The sequence below is a fragment of the Amphiura filiformis genome, chromosome 10 (genome assembly GCF_039555335.1).
Source record: "Amphiura filiformis chromosome 10, Afil_fr2py, whole genome shotgun sequence".
NCBI classification, from domain to species: domain Eukaryota; kingdom Metazoa; phylum Echinodermata; class Ophiuroidea; order Amphilepidida; family Amphiuridae; genus Amphiura; species Amphiura filiformis.
In genome coordinates, this window is record NC_092637.1 from 33,237,698 (window position 1) to 33,263,004 (window position 25,307).

Below are 25,307 nucleotides of genomic sequence, written 5' to 3' on the forward strand. Positions count from 1 at the left end.
ACAATTGAAGCCTCCGAAACAAATGAAGCCTCCGAAACAACAATAAGATTAATTATCATCTATGCATATCTAAATTGGTGTGTTTCATACTGATATCTGCATTGTAATTATTACTTGATATGTGCAGAATGTCATAAATTTAAAAAAATTTGACATTATGGTTAATGTTTGAAAAATATACTGATACCCAAAAAGCCTGTTTCGGAGGCTTCACATGCAAAAACACCATACTTAACAAATGGGTGAAAAAATTAACATGTGATAAATCTACAATATCTGCCGCATAGAATCATTGATTCAATATACACAAGAAAATAACAGCTTAAATGATCCCAACACTGTTGTTTTCAAAAAAACCACTTATACAATGTTTAACCATTGTTAATATGAAAAAAAAAAAAAAAAAAAAAATGACTTGCTGTGATAATTTAATTTTTGTCACAACTGAAATTCAATACTTAGAAGCAAAGCATGAAAATTGGTAATTGTGATATTTTTTACCTATTTTTTTATGTCAACTTGTAGTGGTTAGCCAAATATTTTACTTTTATGATCATCTGTGTTGTTAACTGAAGCCTCCGAAACACAAATCGCTTGAATTGCCAATTCTAAAAAATAACTCAATTTCTGTGAAACTTGGCTGGGAGGTTCCTTTCATCAAGTAGTATTTGTACATGAAGTTAGACATTCAAATTATTTTAGGAACCCAATAAAAACTTAAAAAATATGTTTAAGGTTTGGAAATTTCCATTGTAAATGACACTTGATGTTAAAAATTTTCAAAACTGCAATTACAAACATAGCAAAACATGGTATAAAATTTAACTTATATCTGTTGACTTACTTTGGAATGGGATTTCACATGTATTCCAGCTTTCATGTCATAATTTTCTGTAAAAATAAATAAATTTTTTCTTAGATTTTAACCAAAATGTTATAGAAATGTCAAATTTTTATTAGAAATCAAAAGGTTTAAGCATTGAAACATTATTTTACTGGAATTTAAGTTGCTTCTATGCATGATTTCAGTAAACAGAAACATATTTGGGTGATTCTCTGAAAAGAGTAACTTTTAAGTCCCGCGACTTCGGCGCTCATAAAAGTTTTAAAAGCGGATTTTTTTTTTCTTTTTTGGCTTAGTCATGGACTTTTGTATGTATAAAAATAGTTAAGAACATCCAAGTGGGGAAAAATTAATTTCTTGGAGTCAAAAAATTCTTCAATATCTGACGACCCCCCTGAAAACCCCATGTCCCGATGTCACGCACCGAATTTTAGTGATTTTGTAGTATTTTTGTGAGCAAGTGTGGGAAGTGAAAATTACCACTGACTGGGGTAAATATCATGTCTAAGAAGCATTAAATGCTTAAAACCACTTCTAAAGTCAATATTATGGAATAATTCAAAAATTGTGTCAAAAAATTGCTGTCCCTTGGTTTTGCATCATTGCCGTCACATTGGCATCAAAACGACTGGAGGTGAAGACCAAATATCAGAGGTCAATAATTTGACCCTGTACGCTGCCTTTACAGACGACGGAAAACATCAACTCCGACATTGGCACTCTCCTCAAGTATATCAAGTATACACGCGCGTACCTTTATTCATCATCATCTCCAAACGTTTCTGATCAATTTGATATAAGTCTTATTGTTGAAATTTTCCGGAAAATAATGATGGTTGAATATGTCCCACAAGCTGTTGTGGTGATATGTAACACGTGGGTAAGATTAACCCTGCTATTAATCGTAAGCAATGTCTGAACCATCATCTCCGCTACATCAGTTGGCGTCACAATTTGCCGTGGCGGAGATGATTCTCTATAGGAATTAGTGTAGAAATATCATCTCCGTCACATCACCATCATCTCCATCACATCACGGATCTTGAGATACAGCGAAGTCCAGTTTAGTTTATCAGAAAATGCTTACCAATTCTAGACCTTCTCATCTGTATGAATTTAATTTTCAAGTAGTGTGAAAACATTACTGAAATCAAATGTCTGTGACGGAGATGATTCTCTATAGGAATTTGTGTAGAAATATCATCTCCGTCACATCACTATCATCTCCATCACAGCATTGTCATCTCCATCACAATTGTTGTTGACCTTTGTTTGACCTTTGACCCAGACAACATGGAATTTACTATTTGTATGTGTTTACTATGTCAATGGAAATTTATTTAGTTATTTCAAGCGAAATTATGAATATACTTAAGTTTGTATAAAAAAATACTAACAGACATGACATTTTCCGTACAGCCTGCCTCTCATTGTCCCAACTAAATGACGAAAGTACAAAATCATATTTTTTTTAAATGAAAAAAGCAAACATGAATCAAGCAACTTACAAGTTATCCATAAAACTCATAATTAAGAGTTTTAACAATTTTTGTCCTTATTTCTTTTTGGCCTAAATGTGACGGAGATGATGCTCACCTGGCACAACCTGCAGATTCGCCCTCTATAATATAGAGGCGCCCTAAAGATTGCGCCAAATATTGTTTTCATGCACTAGAGACTTACATCCTTACAGATATGTAAAGGAAACATTTTTATAATCATTTTCAAATTCATATTTGCCTATCTTCAAATAGTACACCTTTTCAGAGAAATACCCATTTAAGTGGTTTGAAATTTTGACCCAAAAAATCAAAAGTTACACCCTTTTACTGTGAAAATGACCATATTTCAAATGATAGTTGCTCATTCAGGGAACCTCCAAAATTCACAATGTGTAGTAGATTGAGGTAATATTGTCCATATGGGGTGTGTGGATTTCAATTAGAATAGCCCAAGCATGACGATAAAATGCCCTATAAAATGCAAACCTCATCAAGAAGTACAAAATAAACGATTCAGTCACCCCATTGTCACCTCTATACCATTAGTTTCCACCTTGATGTGGCAATGACGTGAGTGTGCATTTCATTGCAAACAGCTTGAGTTCTGTCAAAGCTCGAGCATACACACACTCGCTTAATAAAGACACCACATAGATGTATGCGCGATACAGCTGCCTCAATGTGTTGACGTCACTACCACATCGGGGTGAAAAATGGCAAATCAAAAATACTTTGGCTACTCCAGTTGAATCCATACACCCTCTGAGAAAGAATTAACCAGTCTCCAACAGAGGGAGGGTGAGTTTCTAGTAAATTGAGCTCAAAAAGAAACATACAATTTTTCACAAGGTCATATCTTGAAATCCTGTCCATCAAATTGAACCAAAATTACACACAGATTTACTTCAATACTCTACTCTTATGTCGGTAACCAAGCAGTTATCCAACTGACACAACAGCAAAATGCACTGACATGGGACAGCTTCCTGGACCACATTCACACCCCAGCCCTGTTTCATGAAAAAAGTGTATGAAAAGCAGAAAGCACCGTTTAATCATCTGTGCAAGGATCTTGTGTGCATTCTCACAGATTTGTTGTCCTGGGTGCCAAATGTTGGGCTGTGAAAGTGAAGGAAGTCCAGGAAGCTGTCCCATGACAGAGCATTTTGCTGTTGTGTCAGTTGGACAACTGCTTGGTTACTGACATGTGTTTTGAGTAGAATATTAAGGTAATCATGTGTGTTTTTGGTGTAATTTTGGTTCATTTTGATTGACAGTATTTAAGATATGACCTTGTGATTCACAAGTTGTAAAAAAGTTTCTTTTTGAGCTCAGTTTAGTTGGTAAGTGTGTTCCATTTAAATTCATTCTCTCCCTCAGGGGGTGTAGGGATTTCAAATGGAACAGCCCAATGACTACTGCCCATAGAACATTGATAAGCCTGCTTTGTAAGGGTTGGTCATCCACCTTTGCATAGTATTTTGTGGGGCTGTGTCTTAGGCAGGATTTGAAGGTTTGGGTGTGTAAATTCAAGATTTTTGGACCAAGTATAGGCCATGTGGGAAAAAACTGGGTGTGTATTTACAAATTTGGGTGTGAAAAACACTCCCTACATGGCTGGCTGCCTTGTTTTGGAGCCTGAGAGCACAGACAATCATATCAAATGGCATTATGAATATGAAGAATGTGCTGATGATATCAAATAATTTTGATTTTTTTTTTTAATTTGCAATATAGTGCATATTTTATGGCAAATTATAAAAAATTGATATTTTTTTATATTTAACAGTCCTTGAAGTAAAATTAATAAATCTAATGATGTTTACTTAATGTATGTAGCTGGCAGGAAAAGCTGATGATCATTTGAACATTTTGACATTTCGTATACATTTTTTCCCCAAAATGACCTAAAAAATTAAGTCTTTTGGGGGAAAATGTGTATCTTCAAATACGAAAGGTCAATACGAATGATCATCGGCTTTTCTCCCGTTACATACACAGTAAATATCAGTAGTTTTATAAACTTAACTTTGAGGACTGTTAAATATGAAAAAAAAAAATTTAATATTAAATTTGCCATAAAATGTTTTATTATCTATCGCCAATTTAAAAAAAAATCAAAATTACTTGGATTTCAGAAGGACATTCCTTGTATTCAGAATGGAATTTGATGTCTGATTGCAGTTGTGCACTCATATCCCACAAAAATACTACGCAAACATTGCTATCCAATCCATAATGTATGATCTTATAATATGAAATTGGTTAATTTTTTTAAAACCTGATTTTTTTGCATATTTGGAATGTTTACATATGTCCCAACTAAACTTGCACCTAAATGGAATCGGCCCTTGTCTTTGTAGGTCAACAGAGCAAAGTTTGGCATATTATCATAATTTAAAAATTACTAGCGGGACACCCGCGCTTCGCGCGGGTCCCCGCTAGATGAGTAAATGGGAGCGTTCACTATAACAGGATTAATTACTGAACAGGTAGAATCATTGAAAAGGTACATTTTATGTATCTAAATCTGTCTCTTCATTTTCTTTGTTAGTTTCTGCTGCTTAGCTTGTGATTTTCCGTGTCCATGTTATTTATTTATATAACCCCGATCCCATTATTTTCTAAATCTGTTCTTTCTTACATTTCCCTTTAGCTTCTTTGTTTATTTGCTGCTTGTGATTTCCCGTTTCCATTTTTTTAAATTTAATTCTGTTCTCATTATTTTAGCTTCTTTTTTCTTACATTTCCTGATTAGTTTCTTTCCTTCTTTGTTTCGTTCCCGTTTCATTTAGTTACTTTAGTTTAACCCGTTGGCCTATTACTCGTACTTTTTTGTCCTCATTTTAATTTTTTTTTTATAGTACCGCTTCATTTTGTTTATACATGTACAACACACATCTTTTTCCCGTATTTATTATGTCCTCTCATAGCATGTCTGCGGGTGTGTTCACCCGTTATCACCCGTCCATGTACCTATTTGTCCTTTATTTTTCCTTCTTTCCGTATTATCATGTCCACTGGTCTCTGGCTGCAAGTCGCGTGGCTCTGCGCTATTCTGCTTGCGAATTGGCGTAGTGCACATTACGCACGCGGCGGCGACGCGCTGCCCGCCAGCTGCAGTGACGCGTAGGCTGCCAACTGATTTTCATAACAAAAACCCCGTTTTTACCCATATTTTCAGTTTTTGCAACCAATTCTTGATTGTTTTCAACCAAATCAAGTTTAAACACGTTCCCGTATATTCACCGATCTCCCGTATGAACTTGGCGACATTTGGATCGAAACTGAGGGAGCTTTTCCGTTCACACACCCACAACATTAGCCTATTTATAGTAAGATGATAATATGTCCTCCCATAAAACTGTGTGTTAAATGGCCAAAATAACCAGTGGGGTTTCTTTCACTTTACCTTGTTATTTCAACCTAATATGGACAGCAACCCTTCCCGTCAGTTATTACTAATATTATTTCAACATTTTGAATAAAGAATAATTGACGGAAATCATACATTTAGGCTTTAAGGGGGTACTACACCCCTGGCAAATTTTGTGCCTATTTTTGCATTTTTATCAAAAATTATCAAAATTATCGCACATTGGCGACAAGTAAGATATGTATATTATAGGGGCAAGGACTATACAACTACTGCACTGAAAATTTAGCAACTCAAGGCAAGTAGTTATTGATTTATTGATCAAATATTGGGTTTCCCTCATTTTTGACTGTAACTCCACAACTGTTGTCTGTGCTGAAATAAAATTTTCAGTGCAGTAGTTGTAATCCTTGCCCCTATAATATATCTTTCTTACCAATGCACTATAATTTTTGAGAAAAATGCAAAAATAGTCACAAAATTGGGCAGGGGTGTTGTACCCCCTTAATTGGTCCAAATGCAATGATTGACTATTTGGTTTTATTACAGCCTGTCGAATATTAAAGAGGCACTTTTTGAATCTCAGCTTTGCATTTTATACCATCAGAAATCTAGGACTACGTTAAAGGCTTTTGTCTAACACACGCGTCACGTCACGTCACGTCACGTCGCGTCACGTCGCGTCACGTTGAAATGTTATCAAAAGTTCATAATAAATTATTAACTCCACAATTACCCTTATCTCCCTACGTGATAAATAGTCCGTGAAATAGTCCATGGAACCTGAGAGGGTGAACACGTGTTCCTTGGGTGATCAGTCCGAGGAAAACATGAAGTACTCAAACATATACTGCTTAAACATGAGAGCCATGCATGGAAAAAAATTTACCAGAAGAATGCCTAAACGTGCATGCGCCACCCCAAAAATTGTTTGGTTTTGAAAGGGGAAACAATATTATTGAATTAGGACATTAAATCTACTACACAGTCTACACTAGCAACAATGAATGAGCAAAAATGGATTCTTGTCAACCAGTGAAGGCAAGCAAGATACCCAGTTGTGAAATGGAACATTTTCTAAAGCATGTAATGTCAACTTTGAAAATTTTTGAAATACACAAAAAATATTCATCACAAAAATCAACATGTACTTTGCTTTCTAAACAAACACTCGCGTGCGCCACGCTTGTATTATGCACATGTGTCGCATGGTTAAATAAATCGGCGATCATGATAAAATACACCATCTCAAAGCTAGCTTTACTGCAAATGTTCGCTATAATAAAAACAATTACTTTACCACGACAACACGAGGAGTTGTTTCGTCCAATCAGAAATTTATAAACAAGCTGATGTGTACGCTGAAGTGGTGGCTGTACCATACTTGAGACGCGCTGACTGTAAACATGCATGTATCAAAAGTCTTTGTGTAACGCGACGACACGCAGGTAGGGCCTACTGCGGAAGCGGCACAAGATAAAAGGCGTACATGTACCGAGGGTGAGCATTGAGCAAACATGTTCAAACATGTACATGCAGTCAACATGTCTGGAGCAAATGTTTTGCCAAATGCCATTTTATGGTCCATGCAAAAATACAGAGCACCCGCTATTTTTGAATGCATTTTTAAAAAGAAAACTTGTACAAAATTTATGACATGAAAACACCCGAACTTTTTGCGAGAGTTTAGCACAAAATCGCATCTTGTACTCATAATTTGAAATGGAAAAAAATATATCAAAACTTTGAAACACAATCACAACCACATCCTGATTTACTCTTAATTTGGCAGCCAGCGCAGGTGGCACGCTGACGATCTTCACAATGAAAATCGGTTTACACATAAAACATGGAGAACGAAGTAAATGTGAACTTCCAAAATGTCTGTTACTTTTACCAAAACATTTGTTAGTTTCAAAATCATTTTCCTCTTTCCATACATGAAACATTTCCCGATTATTTTATTCATTGAAGCTTTGCTGTGCTTTGCGGCATTGATGAAAAGCTGGAATTCCATGGACTATTTCACGGACTATTTATCACGTAGGGAGATAAGGGTAATTGTGGAGTTAATAACATATCAAAACGTTTTAGCTGTGATAGCCCCTTTGCAAACTGCGACTTCTTACTTATTTCCAACACTGTTTATAGGGATCACAAGGTCAAACCGAAATCTGTGCATATCGTTCTGTGCAGGCTCATGTTACCAGTCTTAACCTTTTTGAAACCTCACTATACCAACCGCCTCACTGCACGGATTGTATACAGAGTGCGGAAAGACCAATGATATCTGGTTCACGCAGAGGTGATTTGGGGAACTTGCTGTATAAAAGTTCAATTCTCCTTTTTTAGTTTTTCCGCTGTTTGCGAGTGAGATATTTGACAAATCAGATTCTTTCTTAGATGATAAGCTTGGAAACATCCCAAGCTCCAATTGGATACCAGGAAGCAGGTATACAAATGGTGTCATGACGTTGAAATGCTTTGAGATAAATGGTCAAAATACGTAGAAAAACAGCGAAAAAGTTGAAAAACGCGGATCTCAGGCAGGAATTGAAGCACTATTTAATGCATAGGTGAAGGATAATAAGATGAATAAAAATTATTTGCGAGTGAACAATATAATCTACATTATTTTCGATACGATCATAAATTGCAGGACATTCTCATGTTTGTTTTGGTGTAAAGAAGCATGATATAGGACTAATAATTGCAAAGTTATGATTTTAGTAATACAAATGTTTTGAGAAAATGTCTGATTTTTGTTGATGCCAATGGATGGTTGTAATTGAATGAAATAAGAAAACGATAAACGGCGCTTATGGTACCCTAACGTTTTATGAACTTTTGATAACATTTCAATTTATTATGAACTTTTGATAACATTTCAACGTGACGTGACGTGACGTGACGTGACGTGACGTGACGTGACGCGTGTGTTAGACAAAAGCCACGTTAAAGGCCCTTTCAGTGATTTCACAGGAACATTAAAAAAATGGAAATTTGTCAGAGTTGCTTAGAAATAAAGAATAAGTCTACAGAATTTCATTAAACCACTTTTCCCTGAATACATCGACAAATTAGTCAAAAAACAGAAGTTTTAGAAAGGTTTTCTAACTCAAATCAGATCGACTCGAGAAAATCGAGATTTTCGTACAGTGCGCCACCAATCGACTGGAAAAACTTCCTAGTCCAGTGTTTCTAACACGGGGAAGTAGAGTCTAAATTGATTTAAAACAGACGCTTAATTTTTGTAGTAGAAAACAAAATAAGCAATTAAAGGTCGCCGAGGCAAACTAACGGTCAATTCAAATATGAAAAACAGTTAAAATTGTGTATTTTGTTTAAAATAGTAGCTACTGATGTAATAAGTAGTAGAAACAATACGCAACGCGTGTTGGTACTTGGAGAGTGAGCTTCTTTCGATCTCGAGTCGGACTTTTGTACTGTCAGTATCAAAAGTCCAGATTCATGTAAATGCCTTATTTTGTCTCAAATACACGGCTTTCGACCGAACCACTAGCAGGCTATGTTAGCACATCTATGTCAATTACAAAGGTACCAAAATCTGAATTTTGATGATTTTTACGATCGTCCGGATGAGCAAATCACTGAATGGGTCATTGTGTGGGTCATTTGACAAAGAATCATAAAATTTTCCAATTTGTATTTTCTGTTTGCCGACAGACAGAAATTACAACACATTGTCCTATGGGGCACTAGAATACCCAGATAGCAAGACAACGTTGGCCCAACGTTGGCAATGGTCGGCATGGTCGCGGTCGGTAAGCCGACGCCAAGCCAACGTTGGACCAACATTGACATGCCAACCTTTAGTCATGGTTGGTATGGGAGCGTCAGGCCAACGTTGGGTCAACGCGTTGTTATGCCAACCTTATATTATGGTCGGTATGCCAACGTCAAGCCAACGTAGCCAGACAACCTTAAAATGACGGGCGGCATGCCAGCGTTGGGCCAACGTTGTTGTGCCAACCTTAAATGATGGTCAGTATGCCAGCGTCGAGCCAACGTAGCCAGCCAACCTTAAAATGACGGTCGGTATGCCAGCGTTGGGCCAAGCGTTGTTGTGCCAACCTTAAATGATGGTCGGTATGCCAGCGTCGAGCCAACATAGCAAGCCAACCTTAAAATGACGGTCGGTACGCCGAGGATGGGCCAACGTTGTTGTGCCAACCTTAAAATGATAGTAGGTATGCCAACGTTGCACTAGCCAGTCGTAAAATGACGGTTGTTACGTGGAGGTTGGGCTAATGTCGTCGCACAAACGGCTGGAATCCCAACATTGGACCAACGATGGTATAAGCTGTTGTTCAAGTCATGGAAATGGTCATGTTTATAATTATTTTCTTTTTATTACTAAGGCGTATTAAAGAGTGACATTAAATAAAGACTATAAAAGCCCACTAGATAAACTAATAATAATATCAAATAATAATAATAATAATAATAATAATAATAATAATAATAATAACAATAACAATAATAATAATAATAATAATAGGCCTTATGAATAATAATGATAATGATATTAAATAATAATGATGATGATAATAATGATAATGCTTATACCATACTAGGTATGTAATTATAATAAGAACAATATTGCTAGGAATTAAATCAACAGTAAGAATTATATTTTTATATTACTTCTTTTTTTTCTTAAATCAACATTTATAGCAAATTAATGTCATCAATATTCATAGTAAATTTTGATCAATATCCCTAAAAGATGCACTTTGGCAGGTTTAGTCATGAAAATATAGCTTATATTAACTTAAAACACTTGCTGAACTATGTAATCCCAGTTAGCTCAATTGGTAGAGCATCAGGCTTATAAACAGAAGGTCCCTGGTTCGAATCCCGGTAGGTACTAAGGTAAGTGACTTGTGTAAAATTAAGGTAGTTAATTTGTCTTCGTTGTAGAATAGAGAGCCAGGTAATTTAAGACTTAAAGTAAGCACAGTATACACAAGTAACTAATTTTATTCGTTTATTTTTTCTCATTGGGCTTGTTTGTCAATGTTGGCTCAACGTTGGCCAAATAACGTTGGCCCAACATCAAAGATTTGACGTTGGCCCAGCGTCGCAAATTACATTTGTATTGAGGTTGGGTCAAAGTTGGGCCGACATTGGCCCAACGTTGCAGAGGTTGGCGGACCTGGCCAAATCCACGTTGAATAGCGTCAAAAAAACCAACGTTGGCCCAGCGTAGTCAGGTCGGTTCGCTCACGTTTGACCAACGTTGGGCCAACGTAGTGTTGCTATCTGGGTACGTAGAAGATTGTGTAGCTCCGACTAGCTCACAAATTATTGTACCAAAACGTATGCGGTTTATGTTCACAATTTTGGGATTTTTGGAAATTGTGCGACAGTGCGAGTTATTTATTTCACAGAATTTATATAAGAGTACCCTATCCATTCCAATAAGCGCCCAGGGCGCTTTACAAAGTCATTTTGGGTGGGCGCTTATTTTTTACCTGGTTTACCTAATTTTTTTGTAAGCGCCATTTATTAACCCTAACCCCTAAGGGCTTTTCGACAGCGGGAAGGAAAGAATAAAGAGAGAAAAGAAGGAAAGAAGTTGTTTGCTCTGGGTGGGATTGAACCGAGACCCCTCGCATGCCAAGCACTCGGTCGGCGACACTTTGCCAAGGGTCTTGGGCTTCGCTGGCCAGAGAAACCGTGCCTATATATCACTTAGGGCGATTGCGTCATCACACCACGTGGGATGCATGCACGAACAGCGCATATATCAAGTAGTATTTTGTAGTATTCGGGCGGGTTAGGGTTAAGGAAGCCTATACTGAGTTTCGATAGTGGTAACCTAACCCCCTAAGGGCTTTTCGGCGACGGGAAGGGAAAGAAGGAAAGAATCAAGAGAAAAAAGAAGGAAAGAAGTTGTTTGCTCTGGGTGGGATTCGAACCCGAGACCCCTCGCATGCCAAGCACTCGGTCGGCGACACTTTGCCACGGGTCTTGGAAGCCGCTGGCCAGCGAAACCGTGCCTATATATCACTTAGGGCCAGTGTTCGAATTTAGGAAAAATAAATGGTTGTCCCACGGACAACCAGATTACAATTTCTGGTTGTCCGTCTAAGTTTTTGGTTGTCCATAGGCCTACAAATGTGACTTTTGGCTAGATTTATGGTTGTCAGGCGGACAACCGAATCAGTATTTTTGGTTGTCCGGCGACTTTTTTAGTTGTCCCGGGCAACCGGACTACCAAAATTTCGAACGCTGCTTAGGGCGATTGCGTCATCACACCACGTGGGATGCATGCACGAACAGCGCATATATCAAGTAGTATTCAGGCGGGTTAGGGTTAAGAGACAAATTTACCTATGTTATATAGGGTCCCGACTCCCGAGACATTCCAGTAGCTTTTCTGATGCAGTAAATGTATTGCAAGTTTACACACGACCTCAAATACGCTATTTCACTGTATCAACGTCTATCAGCAACTTCAACATCAATGGTACCCTTTAGCAAATTGAAAATGCCCTGGGTGGGCACTTACTGGGGTATATGGGCGCTTAAATTGGAATGAATACGGTAAATGAACTTGATGAAATAAAGCCTCACAAATTTAACAGTGAATAGTAAGTTATTGAGTTTTAACCTATCGACCTACAACTAACCCTTCCGACTAGTGATACCTGTACAATTCAACTATGAAAAATAAATAACACTCGACTAACAATTATGACAATAAACTTTTTATTCTATTTTTATCCACATTTGTACAATGTTATTCAAATATATACAGCCTTTGCCTTTGATAAAGATCCAGCTAGGATCCAAAGCTCAGGCCATTAACCAATTCAAATATATACAGAACACATTTATAACAAATAAATTAATTATTACACTTCAAAAAAATGCACTCTGTGAAGGGTTTAATCTTACTTGGATAAGAGTCAAGGAAAGGGTAAAACACTAAAAGGTGACATTAAAATCAGTGGCGTAGCCAGTGGGGGCCAGGAGGGCCGGTGCCCCCCTGCTCGTCATGGCCGTTGGTTCATGTAAGGCCGTCGGTAGACTGAAGGCGTTGGTGAAAAAAAAATTGGGTTAACAATATTAACTATTTTATACCCAGGGTGACAGAAAAAAGGGGAGAATTATGAAAAAAATGATGAAAAATTGTGAATGAAATTGAATTTTACATAAAAATTGTGTGTTTTTATGTTGGTACCGCCTAATATTTTTTTTTTTTTTTTTTTGCTCTTCACTTTTTCAAACCATGCAAAAAAATTGGGGTCAACAAATCACAACTTCCATCGGCAAAAAATATTTCCGTCGGTACATTTACAAGTTGTGCCCCCTCGGTTCCAAATTCCTGGCTACGCCACTGATTAAAATACACCTGTTCTATGGACGGATGATATTAAAAGGGAGTCAATCTTAGGGAGCCAAATTTACAATTGACCACCAGATGACCTCTGGTTGATTTTGACACACACCTACCTCCCACTTATGTCCAGCAAGTTTCCCCAATTAAAGCCATATTATGAAATTTTGTAAAAAAAACCCAACATGAATATGACCCCCCGGTGACCTTTGTATCTTTGACACCCCACTTGATAAGAAGTATTTTGGGATTTTGACCAACCTGGTAATGAACTAGCTATTTCTTCCAGGGGGGAAATTTAGATTTTCAGTATCTGTGTATAATATTGACCTCATTCCATCCCTGAAATGACCATTTCCTTGACCTTAACATTTTTCAGGTCATCGTAACACCCCATGATCATTACTACCAAGTTTGACATTTGTAGTAGTGATACATTTGGAATGGCCATCTATTTTATGGCGCTTTAACCAAATTGGCACATTCATCCATACATACACATATACAGGTATAGTGGCTCTCGTTCAAGCGAGACAAAAAAAAGACCAATGAGAACCACTAACATCATAAATATGGGGGAAAGTCTTTGGTATAACAAAACTATAGAAAATATAAATAAAAAAGTCTTTTGGTACAACAAACTACAAAAAATATTAGAGTACTTTTGGTATAACAAATCTATATAAAATGAAAAACAGTCTTTTGGAATATCATATCTATATAAAATGAAAACAGTCTTTGGTATATAACAAATCTATCAAAAATCATAAAAAAATTATAATACCTACCAGTAAAGGGAGGCCAAGATTCAATTGGAGTCTGGGAAAAGACTGTAGGCCTATATACATTTTCTTAAATTATATGTACACAACTTTTTATCACCCAGGGATGTAAAAAGCTGTTCCTTTGTCAAACTTTTCCACTTTGGTAAATCCCTCAAGGTTTGAAATAAACACATCAAAAGAAATAAGTCCCCCTCTGAACATGTCGTCATAACATTGTAAGGTTTCGTTTTGTACCAACAAAACTAACTTTGAAATAATTATATGACTATTTACTAAGTGCTGTGTGAAAATGACAGATTTCCATGACCTCTGGGCTGAATGGGCCTAAATTGAAGGCAAAAACTGCCCTTTTCAAAAGTCACAAAGTAGGTCTATGCTTGTCACAAAAGTTGATTCATGGCTTGTTACTAATGGAAAACCCCACGTGTTTGAGTGCAGTTTAAAATCCTCACCAAGTGAACATTTACTGTAATGTGTATCGATTCTTGATCATTCAGCCATGCAAATCACCTTGGTGCAGAGTTCAGCACAGTGAGTTGTAAGATGGCCAGTTCCATTCCTTGTCCCAATATGCCTTGAAGTTAACAAGCATAGGCCTACTTTGTGACTTTTAGAAAGGGCAGTTTTTGTCTTCAATTTGGGTTCATTCAGCCATGAAGTCATGGACATCTTTCATTTTCACAAAACACTTAGTAAACAATCATATAATTATTTCTAAGTAAGTTTTATTGGTACAAAGTTTTACTTTACGATGTTATGACAAAATTTTCAGAGGGGACTTATTTCTTTGATGTGTTTATGCAGAAAAAAGTATGTTTACACTTGAAACAAGTAACTTCTAAAAGACCCTATAACTAAATGACTAAGTAAAGTGGTTAATAGATGGAGAATTTTCTTCTGCGTATATGATTTGATGGGATGGAACTTTATTTCCCCCAAGTTATACCCATTTAAATGACAAGTTTCAAAAGTTGCAAATTTGGATATTTCCTCCTTCCGCTGCCGTTGTAACAGACTCAGTACAGTGTGATAGATTAAGGCTCACGCTGTGTTCATAATGTTTCATAAGAAAACTCATGTAATTTTGTCATTTTTGAAATCAATTGGTATAAGTTGGGGAAATAAAGTCCCACCATGCTGAATGAGGTAGCTTTTAAGTGAAAGGAAAGTTTTGCTGAAACTTTCTTTGCTTTCTTTTTTGAAGAACATACCTTCTCTCATAGAACACCCATGGAAAACCTGGGCTTCCCCTAGTCAGAATCCCATTATCTTGGACAATTCCCCGACTTCTTTGCTTTCTTTTTTGAAGAACATACCTCCTCTCATAGAACACCCATGGAAAACCTGGGCTTCCCCAAGTCAGAATCCCATTATTTTGGACAATTCCCCGACTTTTATTTCACCCCCTCCCCATTTCCCCCAGAAAAAAGGTCCTGGTGCCCCCACTATAAATATATGATTCACTAAATCCAAAAGAGAGACCCTTTGACCCTTTTTGACCCAAACATCAGTCTAGGCATGCACACTTCGAGTTTGCATTGCTAATGATAGCAATTTCAGAATGCAGTGAAAGTGGTTTGTTTTTCACTTTCAAACAAACAAACTGTCTTCAAAAGTAGGTTTTAGCCTGGGGAGGGGGGAATGCAACAGGAAATAGGTCAAAGTTCCTCCCCTTTTGGCGATTGTCAATACTTGTGATTTGATCAGTGTCCAGTGCTTACGGATAATTGACATTCAGGTATTCCTATAATCAATCATCTAAAACAGTGGCACACTTTGCGATCGTACAATACCCAGCACCTCCGATTGATACCACGCCTCAAAACCCTCCACCATCATCCCTACATGTACACTTGTGCATCACATGATCAGTACGTGTATATAACATACAATAATCATATAACCTTTGATATTATTATGTTTCAGATTGGCCATTGATTGTCCATCTTGTTCAATGCATGGGTGATAATATCCCAATACGATACTCATGAATTGATCAGCGCCCACTGTTTATGGATCATTGACATTCAGTATTTATTCCTAATCAATCATCTAAAACAGTGGTACACTTTGTGATCGTACAATACCCGGTACCTCTGATTGATACCACGCCTCAAAATCCTCCACCGTCATCCCTACCACCTTATCGCGCACAAATTCAATTGCAGCACTTATATCTGGAGCACATAATTCCCACGTCTTCAACATCGCGAGGAGGTCAAGGAATTTTTGCGGGGTGACTTTACGGCTTTCAATTTTCCCCATGCTTTGGAGTTTTTCTACAACAGCAGAGCATTGGCGGTCTTGCATGATGTCTGGTGGCAGATTCCGCATCAGTTCTTGGAACCTGTAAGATGGGTGAACAGAAAATTAAACAAAGAGAATTACAATGTGTGTATTTGGGTGTATTCCTAATAGATTTGGGTGTATTCCTAATAGATTTGGATGTATTCCTAATACATTTGGATGTATTCCTAATACATTTGGGTGTATTCCTAATACATTTGGATGTATTCCTAATACATTTGGATGTATTCTTAATACATTTGGGTGTATTCCTAATAGATTTGGATGTATTCCTAATACATTTGTGTGTATTCCTAATAGATTTGGGTGTATTCCTAATACATTTGGTGTATTCCTAATAGATTTGGGTGTATTCCTAATACATTTGGATGTATTCCTAATACATTTGGATGTATTCCTAATAGATTTGGGTGTATTCCTAATAGATTTGGGTGTATTCCTAATACATTTTGGTGTATTCCTAATCAGTGTTAGCCACCCGTCTGGCCGTCATTTTAGACGGGGAGTTTGCTCCTGGGACGGGCAATATTAATGCCTTTGACAGATGCTATATTATAAATTGTATGTACTGAGAAGCTATTATGACCTTTTTAGTAGACCAGATTTGTAGAACAAGGCCATATCAGCACATATTTGAACTCTTTGAACCCCCATGTGGGCTATTATAGATGTCTGGTAAATGTTTTAAAGGTCAAATTAGGACAGGCAATTTTATTCAAATGACGGGCAACCCTCAATTTCTAGCTATAAGACCCCATTCCTTTTACATTTGGGTGCATTCCTAATACATTTGGGTGCATTCCTAAAAAACATTTGGGTGTGTATTCCTAATACATTTGGGTGTATTCCTAATACATTTGGGTGTATTCCTAATACATTTGGGTGTATCCCAAATACAGTTGGGTGTATTCCTAATACATTTGGGTGTAATACATTTAGGATGCAGCGTGTAATGGACGCCCTAGGACACCTTGGAAGAATGTTATTCAAAGGGACTTGGATAGACTTGGCACCAGGTAATCTGTAGAAGAAGCTGAAATTGCTACCAAGGGCCAGGTCATGAAAGTTTCTCCTACGTCAGGCAGCAGGTGCAGAAATGCATGATGCTATCTGGTAGGTGGGTAATACATTTGGGTGAATTCCTAATACATTTGGGTGTATCCCTAGTACATTTGGGTGTATTCCAAATACATTTGGGTGTCTTCCTAATACATTTGAGTGTATTCCTAACACATTTGAGTGTATTCCTAATACATTCTGGTGTATTCCTAACACATTTGGGTGTATTCCTAATACATTTGGGTGTATTCCTAATACCTACTTACCATTTACTTTCATCTTCTATCTTTAGTCGTTGTTTATCATCTTCATCTTCTGGCTCCAGTCCAGCTCTCTTAAGTAATTCAAGTTGTGCACTGATATGAAGGTTGGTACGGATCGCACGGAACTTCTCTTCAGTTCGCCATAAGCGTCTCCTGTAATCATGAACATGATTGGTTACAAGATTGTGATTTCTGCAAATCTGCCATCCAATGACCCCCTTTTTTCACCAGCTTTCAGCCAATGACTCTTTTGTTTTCAGAAATTACACCAAATGTGCATTTTTAAAAAAACTTAACATATTTGTAGCAATTTCAGCTTCAAAATGGCTTTTCACATTTTTGCATAGAAAGTTATTTTTCACGGTCATGACACCCAGTTTTTAGCATTGTCACACAATAATGCCCCCCATTTTCTTGGAACCGCCACTGAATGACCCCCTTTTTGACAAAAATCCCCACCGATAGACCCCTAGTGTCGTAGGCACAGGTATGTCACTTTCATATTCAAGTGCCCCCCTGTTTTAGGTTAGGGTTACATTTAAATATACCAGGCACCTGACAGTAAACTTCGCTGATCTCTCCTGTTCTTTTCCCAGCTCGATTTTTAAACCAGCGATTCCCGCTGTTGTTTTGGTTCCATGCCAGCAACCCTGGTACATGATTTCATGTATTTGATAAATTAAGTTCATGGATGCACAGAAAATATAAATAAAGGTATTAAAAAAGCTGTTCAACATTTATCTATTAGCAGACTTGAAAAAGTCTAACCGTGAGTACAGCAAGCCGTGATTTTACGAGTAATTTTCATTACTTGAACGCGGAGCCCGGACGCGATATACCAGGTAAAAATCATGGTAATGTTATATGATACGCAATGGCAGGAAAATGGTGGCTTACATACCTGTATATATTATTTGACTGACTGTCATATCCCAATATATCTCATCCCTGAATATACTTACTTTTCCAAGGCTTCCAGCTTATCGTGTAAAGTGAGTGCATTGTCTTCTGTCACATCAGCAAACTTGTTTCTGAGATTGGTTGGTAAATGTTTTAACTTCTGACTTGGAAAGGCTGATTTGGGGTCTTTACTGGGTGCACTGTCAAACAAATGAATAAATCAAATGTTAGCGGTTTCATCCTGGGGTTTTTTATACTTAAGCTGAATTTATACTAGATCGTTAAGCGATTGCGATGCACCACTTTTAGAAAGCGATGGGCAATCGCTGAATTTTGCGATGCATCGCTTGTCGCTTTCACATTTATACAACTAAAGTATTTTAAATGCCACAAAATACATTTTTAGAATATCCATTGCTGTCAATAATTATTTATTTGAATTAAGGAGGGCATTTCGTGATCCACAGCATCCCCCCACACTTTTCTCAAAAAAAGATTTTTGTATCACTCGAAACCTCTGATTGACTCCCATTTTGGTCTGTGATTTTGGATAGACTGAATATTGTAGGCAATTTTCTGAACAACTTTAAACTTGGCAGCTAAATTTTTTGTGAATAATAATTTCCTCCTGTGAAATGGTCTATAGATTCCAGTTGAAATCCATACACCCCCACACAGGGGGATGTAGATTTCAAATGGAGTCACCCATTCATGTAACCCTATTTGAATTCACACTCTGTGTGTGGAAGATTAAGGCCATATCTTCCATATGCAGTGTATGGATTTCAACTGGCATAGGCAATAACATCAGAAACAGTAATGATAAGTTTCCAAAGTGAATAACACTTTAAGTATACCTTCTTGTTCTAGTATGTAACTTCATAGTTGTATTCGTTACCCATCTGCTAACTTGTTGTTCAGGTGGTTTGTGGGCCTGTTTGGCTCTCTCCTCTAATTGCTTGGCCTGTAATGACACAATAGCAGAATATCAGAAAAGTGAATAACAATAGCAATGTGGCTGAGCGACGAAATTGAAAAATATAGTAGTAACACGTTTCGATTAATCTCTATTCCAGAAAAATACAGCATTTGTTTTAGGATTTAAAAAATATCCAGTTTTACCAAATGAAACATCGCTAAATCCCAATCCCAATCCTTTAACTGGCAATGAAAGTTAATTTTTAATGTTTGGTCAATTTTTGGAAATGAGGGCCAAAAACATGCATTTTTAGGACATTTTTTGTATGTTGTGATATCAAGTACAAAAGACTAATTTCAAGTTATGCATTCTAATTTTTGAAAAACACATTTCCATTCTTTTTCATAACTAAAATATTAAAATTATGAGCTAACTCTTAGAATTTTGTGACTACATTTGTAAGAAAACAAGCACAATTAAATGTTTTTGTTCCATTTTCCCTCAAATTGCAAAAATATTAAAATTGGTCTTTTATTGCCAGTTAGAACTATCTAACTGATTAGGATTTAGCTTTGTTTCATTCATTTGGCAAAACAAGATAATATTTTTTTTCATTCAAAAAAATTGGTGCTGTATTTTTTGGGAATAGGAAGTAGATAGTATTATATACTGTGCACAAAAAGATCTGTTCACTTAAAAAACAATCAGCAATATCTTAAAGGCACTAAAACTAAATCAACATATATGGAGAATTTTGTTCTGCATATTTTGACACCTCACTGGGCATGAAGCGACTTTGTTTGCCCAACTTATACCAATGTGAAAAAAGAGAGCATTCAAAAAAGTGACAAAAGGTTTACATAGATTTTTCGCTCGAAACATGCTAATTATCATCAAAAACCCAGTAAAACTTGCATCCAACTTACCGATAGAGTTGACCTGTTCTTGATACTTGACCCCTGACGACTCTCTGTAGCCTGTTGATCTTCTGTAGGCTGAGCCTGGCCTTCCGCTATGGCTACACTAGCTTCACTCAATCCTGATGGTGATCTGTGTAAAGGAATGGCATGATTTAGGACACATGGCAAGAATGGCCTAACCCATTCAAAGTACACACTCCCCATGTGGAAGATTTTGAAAATATGTTATACAGAGGGAGTATGAATTTCAAATGGAATTACCACACAACCAACTCTATCTGAAACTCATCCTTCCTCAGGTTGAATCCTTCTCATACAGTGTATGATATTCAAATGGAATTGTCAATGTGTTCACACTCATTGGAAATTCATATTCCCACTGTGTTGAAATTTAAATGACATAGACCAATGTGGTGAGTATTATACATAGCGTATGAACAGTTGCCTAATTTACGTATGCATGATGCAACTTCAACAAGGTGCCGACAGATTGAGTGCGGTTTTTAAGGGTAGACTAGGTAATGTTGGTCGAAGCAGTTCATTATCTTAATCAATATATTATTGAAACATGACACTTTGATGTTTTGCAAAAGTTCATTCTTGAAATCATATACTTAGAAAACTTACTTGATTTATTGTTGTTAGTGAGTTATGTATGTTTTACAAAAGTGCGTTTTTCACCACAGGACCTACAAAAGTATATCTGTGATATTTGAATTCTTCTACACACTCGCTACGAAGCGATCAATGCAATTTTCCCCTAAGCTCACTACCATTCCCAAGATGCTGTGAACTACAAAATCGCAACAGTTTAAAATAGTTAACCTTAAAACTGATATTGCCAATCGAGGAGATCAGATCATCCTTAGTCTGTGAGGTATATACCCTGGGTAGAACCGCTAGCCCATAAGAGACTGTCCTGAACAAGACTACCTGGGGGTGCCTGCATGCCCAGAATAGTCACATTTGCAGACCTGCCAACCTACCAAAGTCAGAAAGAGGGACATTGAGACCAAAACCTTGTACATGTACACAAACCTGGTACCGACAAATTCAATGACTTAAGGTGTGCAATACTTTCAGAATTCATTGAAGGTTTTGCAGGTCTGAATTTATCACAATAGACTTAAGAAAATGCTATAGCAAAATTTTAAAGTGAAATTTGCATCATTTTCTGCTGTTCTTACATTTAAATTTGCCATCACTGACATTTTCAGAAAGCAGGACTGTCCCTCTTTTTCACTTTGGTAAACCCCAAATGAGGGACAGTCCCTCAAAATAAGGGACAGTTGACAGATCTGCATTTGCTGGTCACACACCAGCACATTTTTCATTAGTGCCCCCCCCCTTCAAAAACCTCAATCTGCCCTGCATACAAACAACATACCTATCTCTTGGTTCGTCACCATCATCAATAGGCTTAGCCCCAGGATTGGATGCACTTTCATAGATTTCATCTAAAAATGTTGTAAGACCTGAAAATAAAATCAAAAACAAATAAATAAGTGATCAGGGATGATGGCATTGAAATACGGTACACAAATGTCTTAATAAGACAGAGTCCATGCACATGATGCACACTACTTAACAAATGCTAAAAAGTCTAAAGAATGCTGGACGATTTTTTTTTAAAGTTTGGATTGGTTATAATTAGCAGTGTTCTATCCTGCAGGTGCATCTTGGGCATCAGTGAATGCTTGTAAAGGGTGCAGAGACTTGTGGGTTTGGGCCTGTGCATCTAGTGCTCATTACTCCGGGTACTCCAGTTTTCTTTCTGCATCTCAAATGGAACCCCTACCCTTATCCCTGTCCCGTCATATTCGGTTGGTATCCCTTTAATTTAACAGCCACTATTAGGCTTTGCCTGGCTTAGGCCGTATGTTATAAAGAAAGAAAATAGTAAATCAGAAATACACCCGAATGTATTAGAAATACACCCAAATGTCTCATAAATACACCCAAATGTCTCATAATTACACCCAAATGTCTCAGAAATACACCCAAAATGTCTTAGAAATACACCCAAATGTCTCAGAAATACACCCAAATGTCTCAGAAATACACCCAAAATGTCTCATAAATACACCCAAATGTCTCAGAAATACACTCAAATGTATAAAAGTGGAATTCCGTTATATTAACACAAGTTTTGTCAGGGCCTTGGATTTTAGTTTATGTTAACAGGATTTTGTGTTATCAGGTATTAATAATGTATAAAATATATGATTGGGACTTGCAAGCATTTTGTTTCATCAGATTTCATGTTGCCCAGTTTCCACTGCAGGAATACACCAAATGCATCCAATTCTACCAACCTTTACTATGTTCCCTGGCTCCTTCTCTTTTAGGCGACGCATCACTCCTCACATTTCCGCCATCTTTTCTGGCAACGGATTCACGTCTCCCTGTTGGACTCCCATCTTGTCTGGATGCAGCACTCCCCCTCCTTGATGCACTCCCCCTACGAGATACAAGGCCTTCTCTATTCTCCGACGTTTGGCTTATGACAGAACCCGACATCCCGGAGCGTCGCCAGGTGCCACTGGTGGCAGACATTTTACGTATGCGGTTAGATGACATAAGAGCAGCGGAACTTGCTGTCAAGCTGGGTCCAAATTTGTTGTTGGGTTTAGCTTTCTGAAATTGATTTAGAAATCAATTGTAATATTAATTAATTGATTAATTATTAATTAATTTAAAAACGAATCAACTCATAGGATGATTAAGAGACTACATTCTTAGTCAGTGGGAGTGGTCTAATTCGTAGACACATTTCTGATTGGACAATCGCATGATTTCGGGTGCCGTCTATCAGGCCGTAGAGCGACCCCACGTCATCATGCGTCTTGATAATGCGTAACACCCGTGTAGAGATGCGCGTATGTATCGCGCTGGATGCGTGAGACTAGTGCGGAATACATAAACGCGCTAGCAACGCGCAACAGAATACGTGAAGTTGTAAACAAGTTTCGTTCATTTTATAATGAGGGAGTTTTTATGACGGTAACTTAGTTTTTACTTAAAAAATTGTTTACAGTTATTAAAATAATATTTAACTGACTAAGAATGAGAATAAGCGATAGGAATTTTTATTTTGCCTATCCTCTACCTATGATGAGCGACAGGCAGGTCAATATTTTTATCGTAGTGGATACCGGCTGCGCGGCATCCACTACTCAAAATATTGGACCTGCCTGTAAATCTATCACACGATAGAGGATAGGCAAAATAAAAATTCCTATCGTTATTCTCTAAATCAAGGAAAAAAGTTTGCACAATTTGACAATATGTTGGAACTCTTCATTGCCGCTCTGAGAATTCAGTGAAATTAGTATAACTATGTTTGAATAGAAGTACAAACCTTCCCCTTTCCTCCCCCATTCTCCCTCAACCAATGTTGGGGACACAAACCAAATGTCAAAATTGCTTTCACCAACATTGAATTGGGGGAGATGGGCGACGATTATCAGTTATTATGCCAGAGTGTGCCAACATTAAACTCCTTGATTGTAGTTGAGGAGTTTGCTGTTATGGGCACTGCTGCCTTTGTTACAGATGGGAGGAGTACTGAAATGAATTTTTGGTTTCAAAAATATGGGCTCCGAACCAGAGTTTAAGGACATAAAAGGGGGTTGGCCCCTAAACTAAAATAGGGCTTTGTTTAGTGCCCTTTTGGCAAAAATTTCCAAAAATGTGTCAAATATGTCTCAGAAATTCTTTAGGATTAAGGAAAATTTAGCCAAAAGGAATGGAAAAATAACTTGAAAAAGGGGGTCTAGAGGGGGCACTTATCCATGTTTCAATGTATACAGAGTACCCCCTTGGGCTGATATGGCAAAGGTGAACGCAATCTAAATCTACTATTCTTTGGTTCACCTCAAGTTAGGTATTGATGTCAATGTCTTCGGTTGCACTTCAAGCATGGTGACCTACCGCCCTTGGCCCCTTGTATGAGTGCGTGTATGCTCTACGTAATTAACATTACGCATGCAATTCGATACTGCGACAAGCAAAGTACACAACTACGTTACTACCGAACTTGAGGCAAACCAATGTATACAAAATTATTCTAGCTATATAGCAGGGTCACTGTTTTACATACAGCAATACACTTTCACTGGCACATTATATAAATGGATTATTTCCATTTGAAATCTGTCTTTCACTGAGGGAATATGTTGGAATTGGCTAGGGATATTTTTTTTAAATTCATACTGTCTCCCCCTGTATATGGCTTTAGCTATATCTTCCACAAATGGAGCGAGTATTTCAAATGGAAGTTACCCAATTGTCTATTCTATTTAAAATCCATACAATATCCTTACACGAAATATGACACTGAAACATTTTTTTTCTTTCACAAAATGTACATTTTTCTTTTCAATGTACATTTTTTTCACAATATGTAGGCTACATTTGAACATACATTGTGTGGTTACCTGATTTGGTGGAATAGGTGTATCAAGCTAAGCATGGATAAATGAGGGAATTAGTTAGTACTCAATATCAAGTCAGTATTTAGTTCATTCATATCAAAAGGATGTATTTGTCGGCTGCTACATGAGGCTCTTTATGACGCCATAAGAGTTATTCAACACATTGGAGTGCTAATTTTCCAATTTCCAATATTATTGTTGTGAAGCTGCCATGAACAAGGTGATCATAGTTCACCTCATCACAAGCACAATTTTATGTAAAACATTATGTCACATGTGGTTTTCCAAAGTCAATTCTCACAAAAGACCATGAGGTAGCTTGATCTTTTTGTAAATCACTGCTCTGTGGAAATCAAGACTATTTCTCTTTGGAAGCCGTTGCAGTCTTTCTAATCTCAGTTGCACAAAAATACTTTTGGTTTTTCAAACACTTGTTGGAGACCTAAATCTGTTGGGAAAACTTTTTTGTTTTCTAGCTTAGTGAATCTATAATTTGGTTCACATCAAGTTCGGTAGTGACGTCAATGCTATTTCGCGATTTCTAACTTTTTTTAACTTTACGCGTGTGATTTGTTACTGTGGCGAGCAAAATATGCACATACATCACTACCAAACTTGGTAAACCAA

At 37.2% G+C, this 25,307-nt stretch overlaps 1 protein-coding gene across 1 annotated transcript in view; it reads right to left on the reverse strand.

Annotated features, from left to right (window-relative positions):
* Window positions 1-14,966: 14,966 nt before the first annotated feature.
* The window catches only part of LOC140162766 (uncharacterized), a 30,273-nt gene continuing 19,932 nt past the window's right edge, over window positions 14,967-25,307 (reverse strand). Inside the window, exons 11-17 of the mRNA XM_072186058.1 lie at window positions 22,560-22,881; window positions 21,632-21,719; window positions 20,251-20,374; window positions 19,263-19,369; window positions 18,468-18,605; window positions 17,509-17,658; window positions 14,967-16,223 (exon numbers count right to left, since the gene is read on the reverse strand). Of these exons, the coding sequence (XP_072042159.1) occupies window positions 15,929-16,223; window positions 17,509-17,658; window positions 18,468-18,605; window positions 19,263-19,369; window positions 20,251-20,374; window positions 21,632-21,719; window positions 22,560-22,881 (1,224 nt within the window). The 3' untranslated portion in view covers window positions 14,967-15,928. The remainder of the gene's footprint in view (window positions 16,224-17,508; window positions 17,659-18,467; window positions 18,606-19,262; window positions 19,370-20,250; window positions 20,375-21,631; window positions 21,720-22,559; window positions 22,882-25,307) is intronic.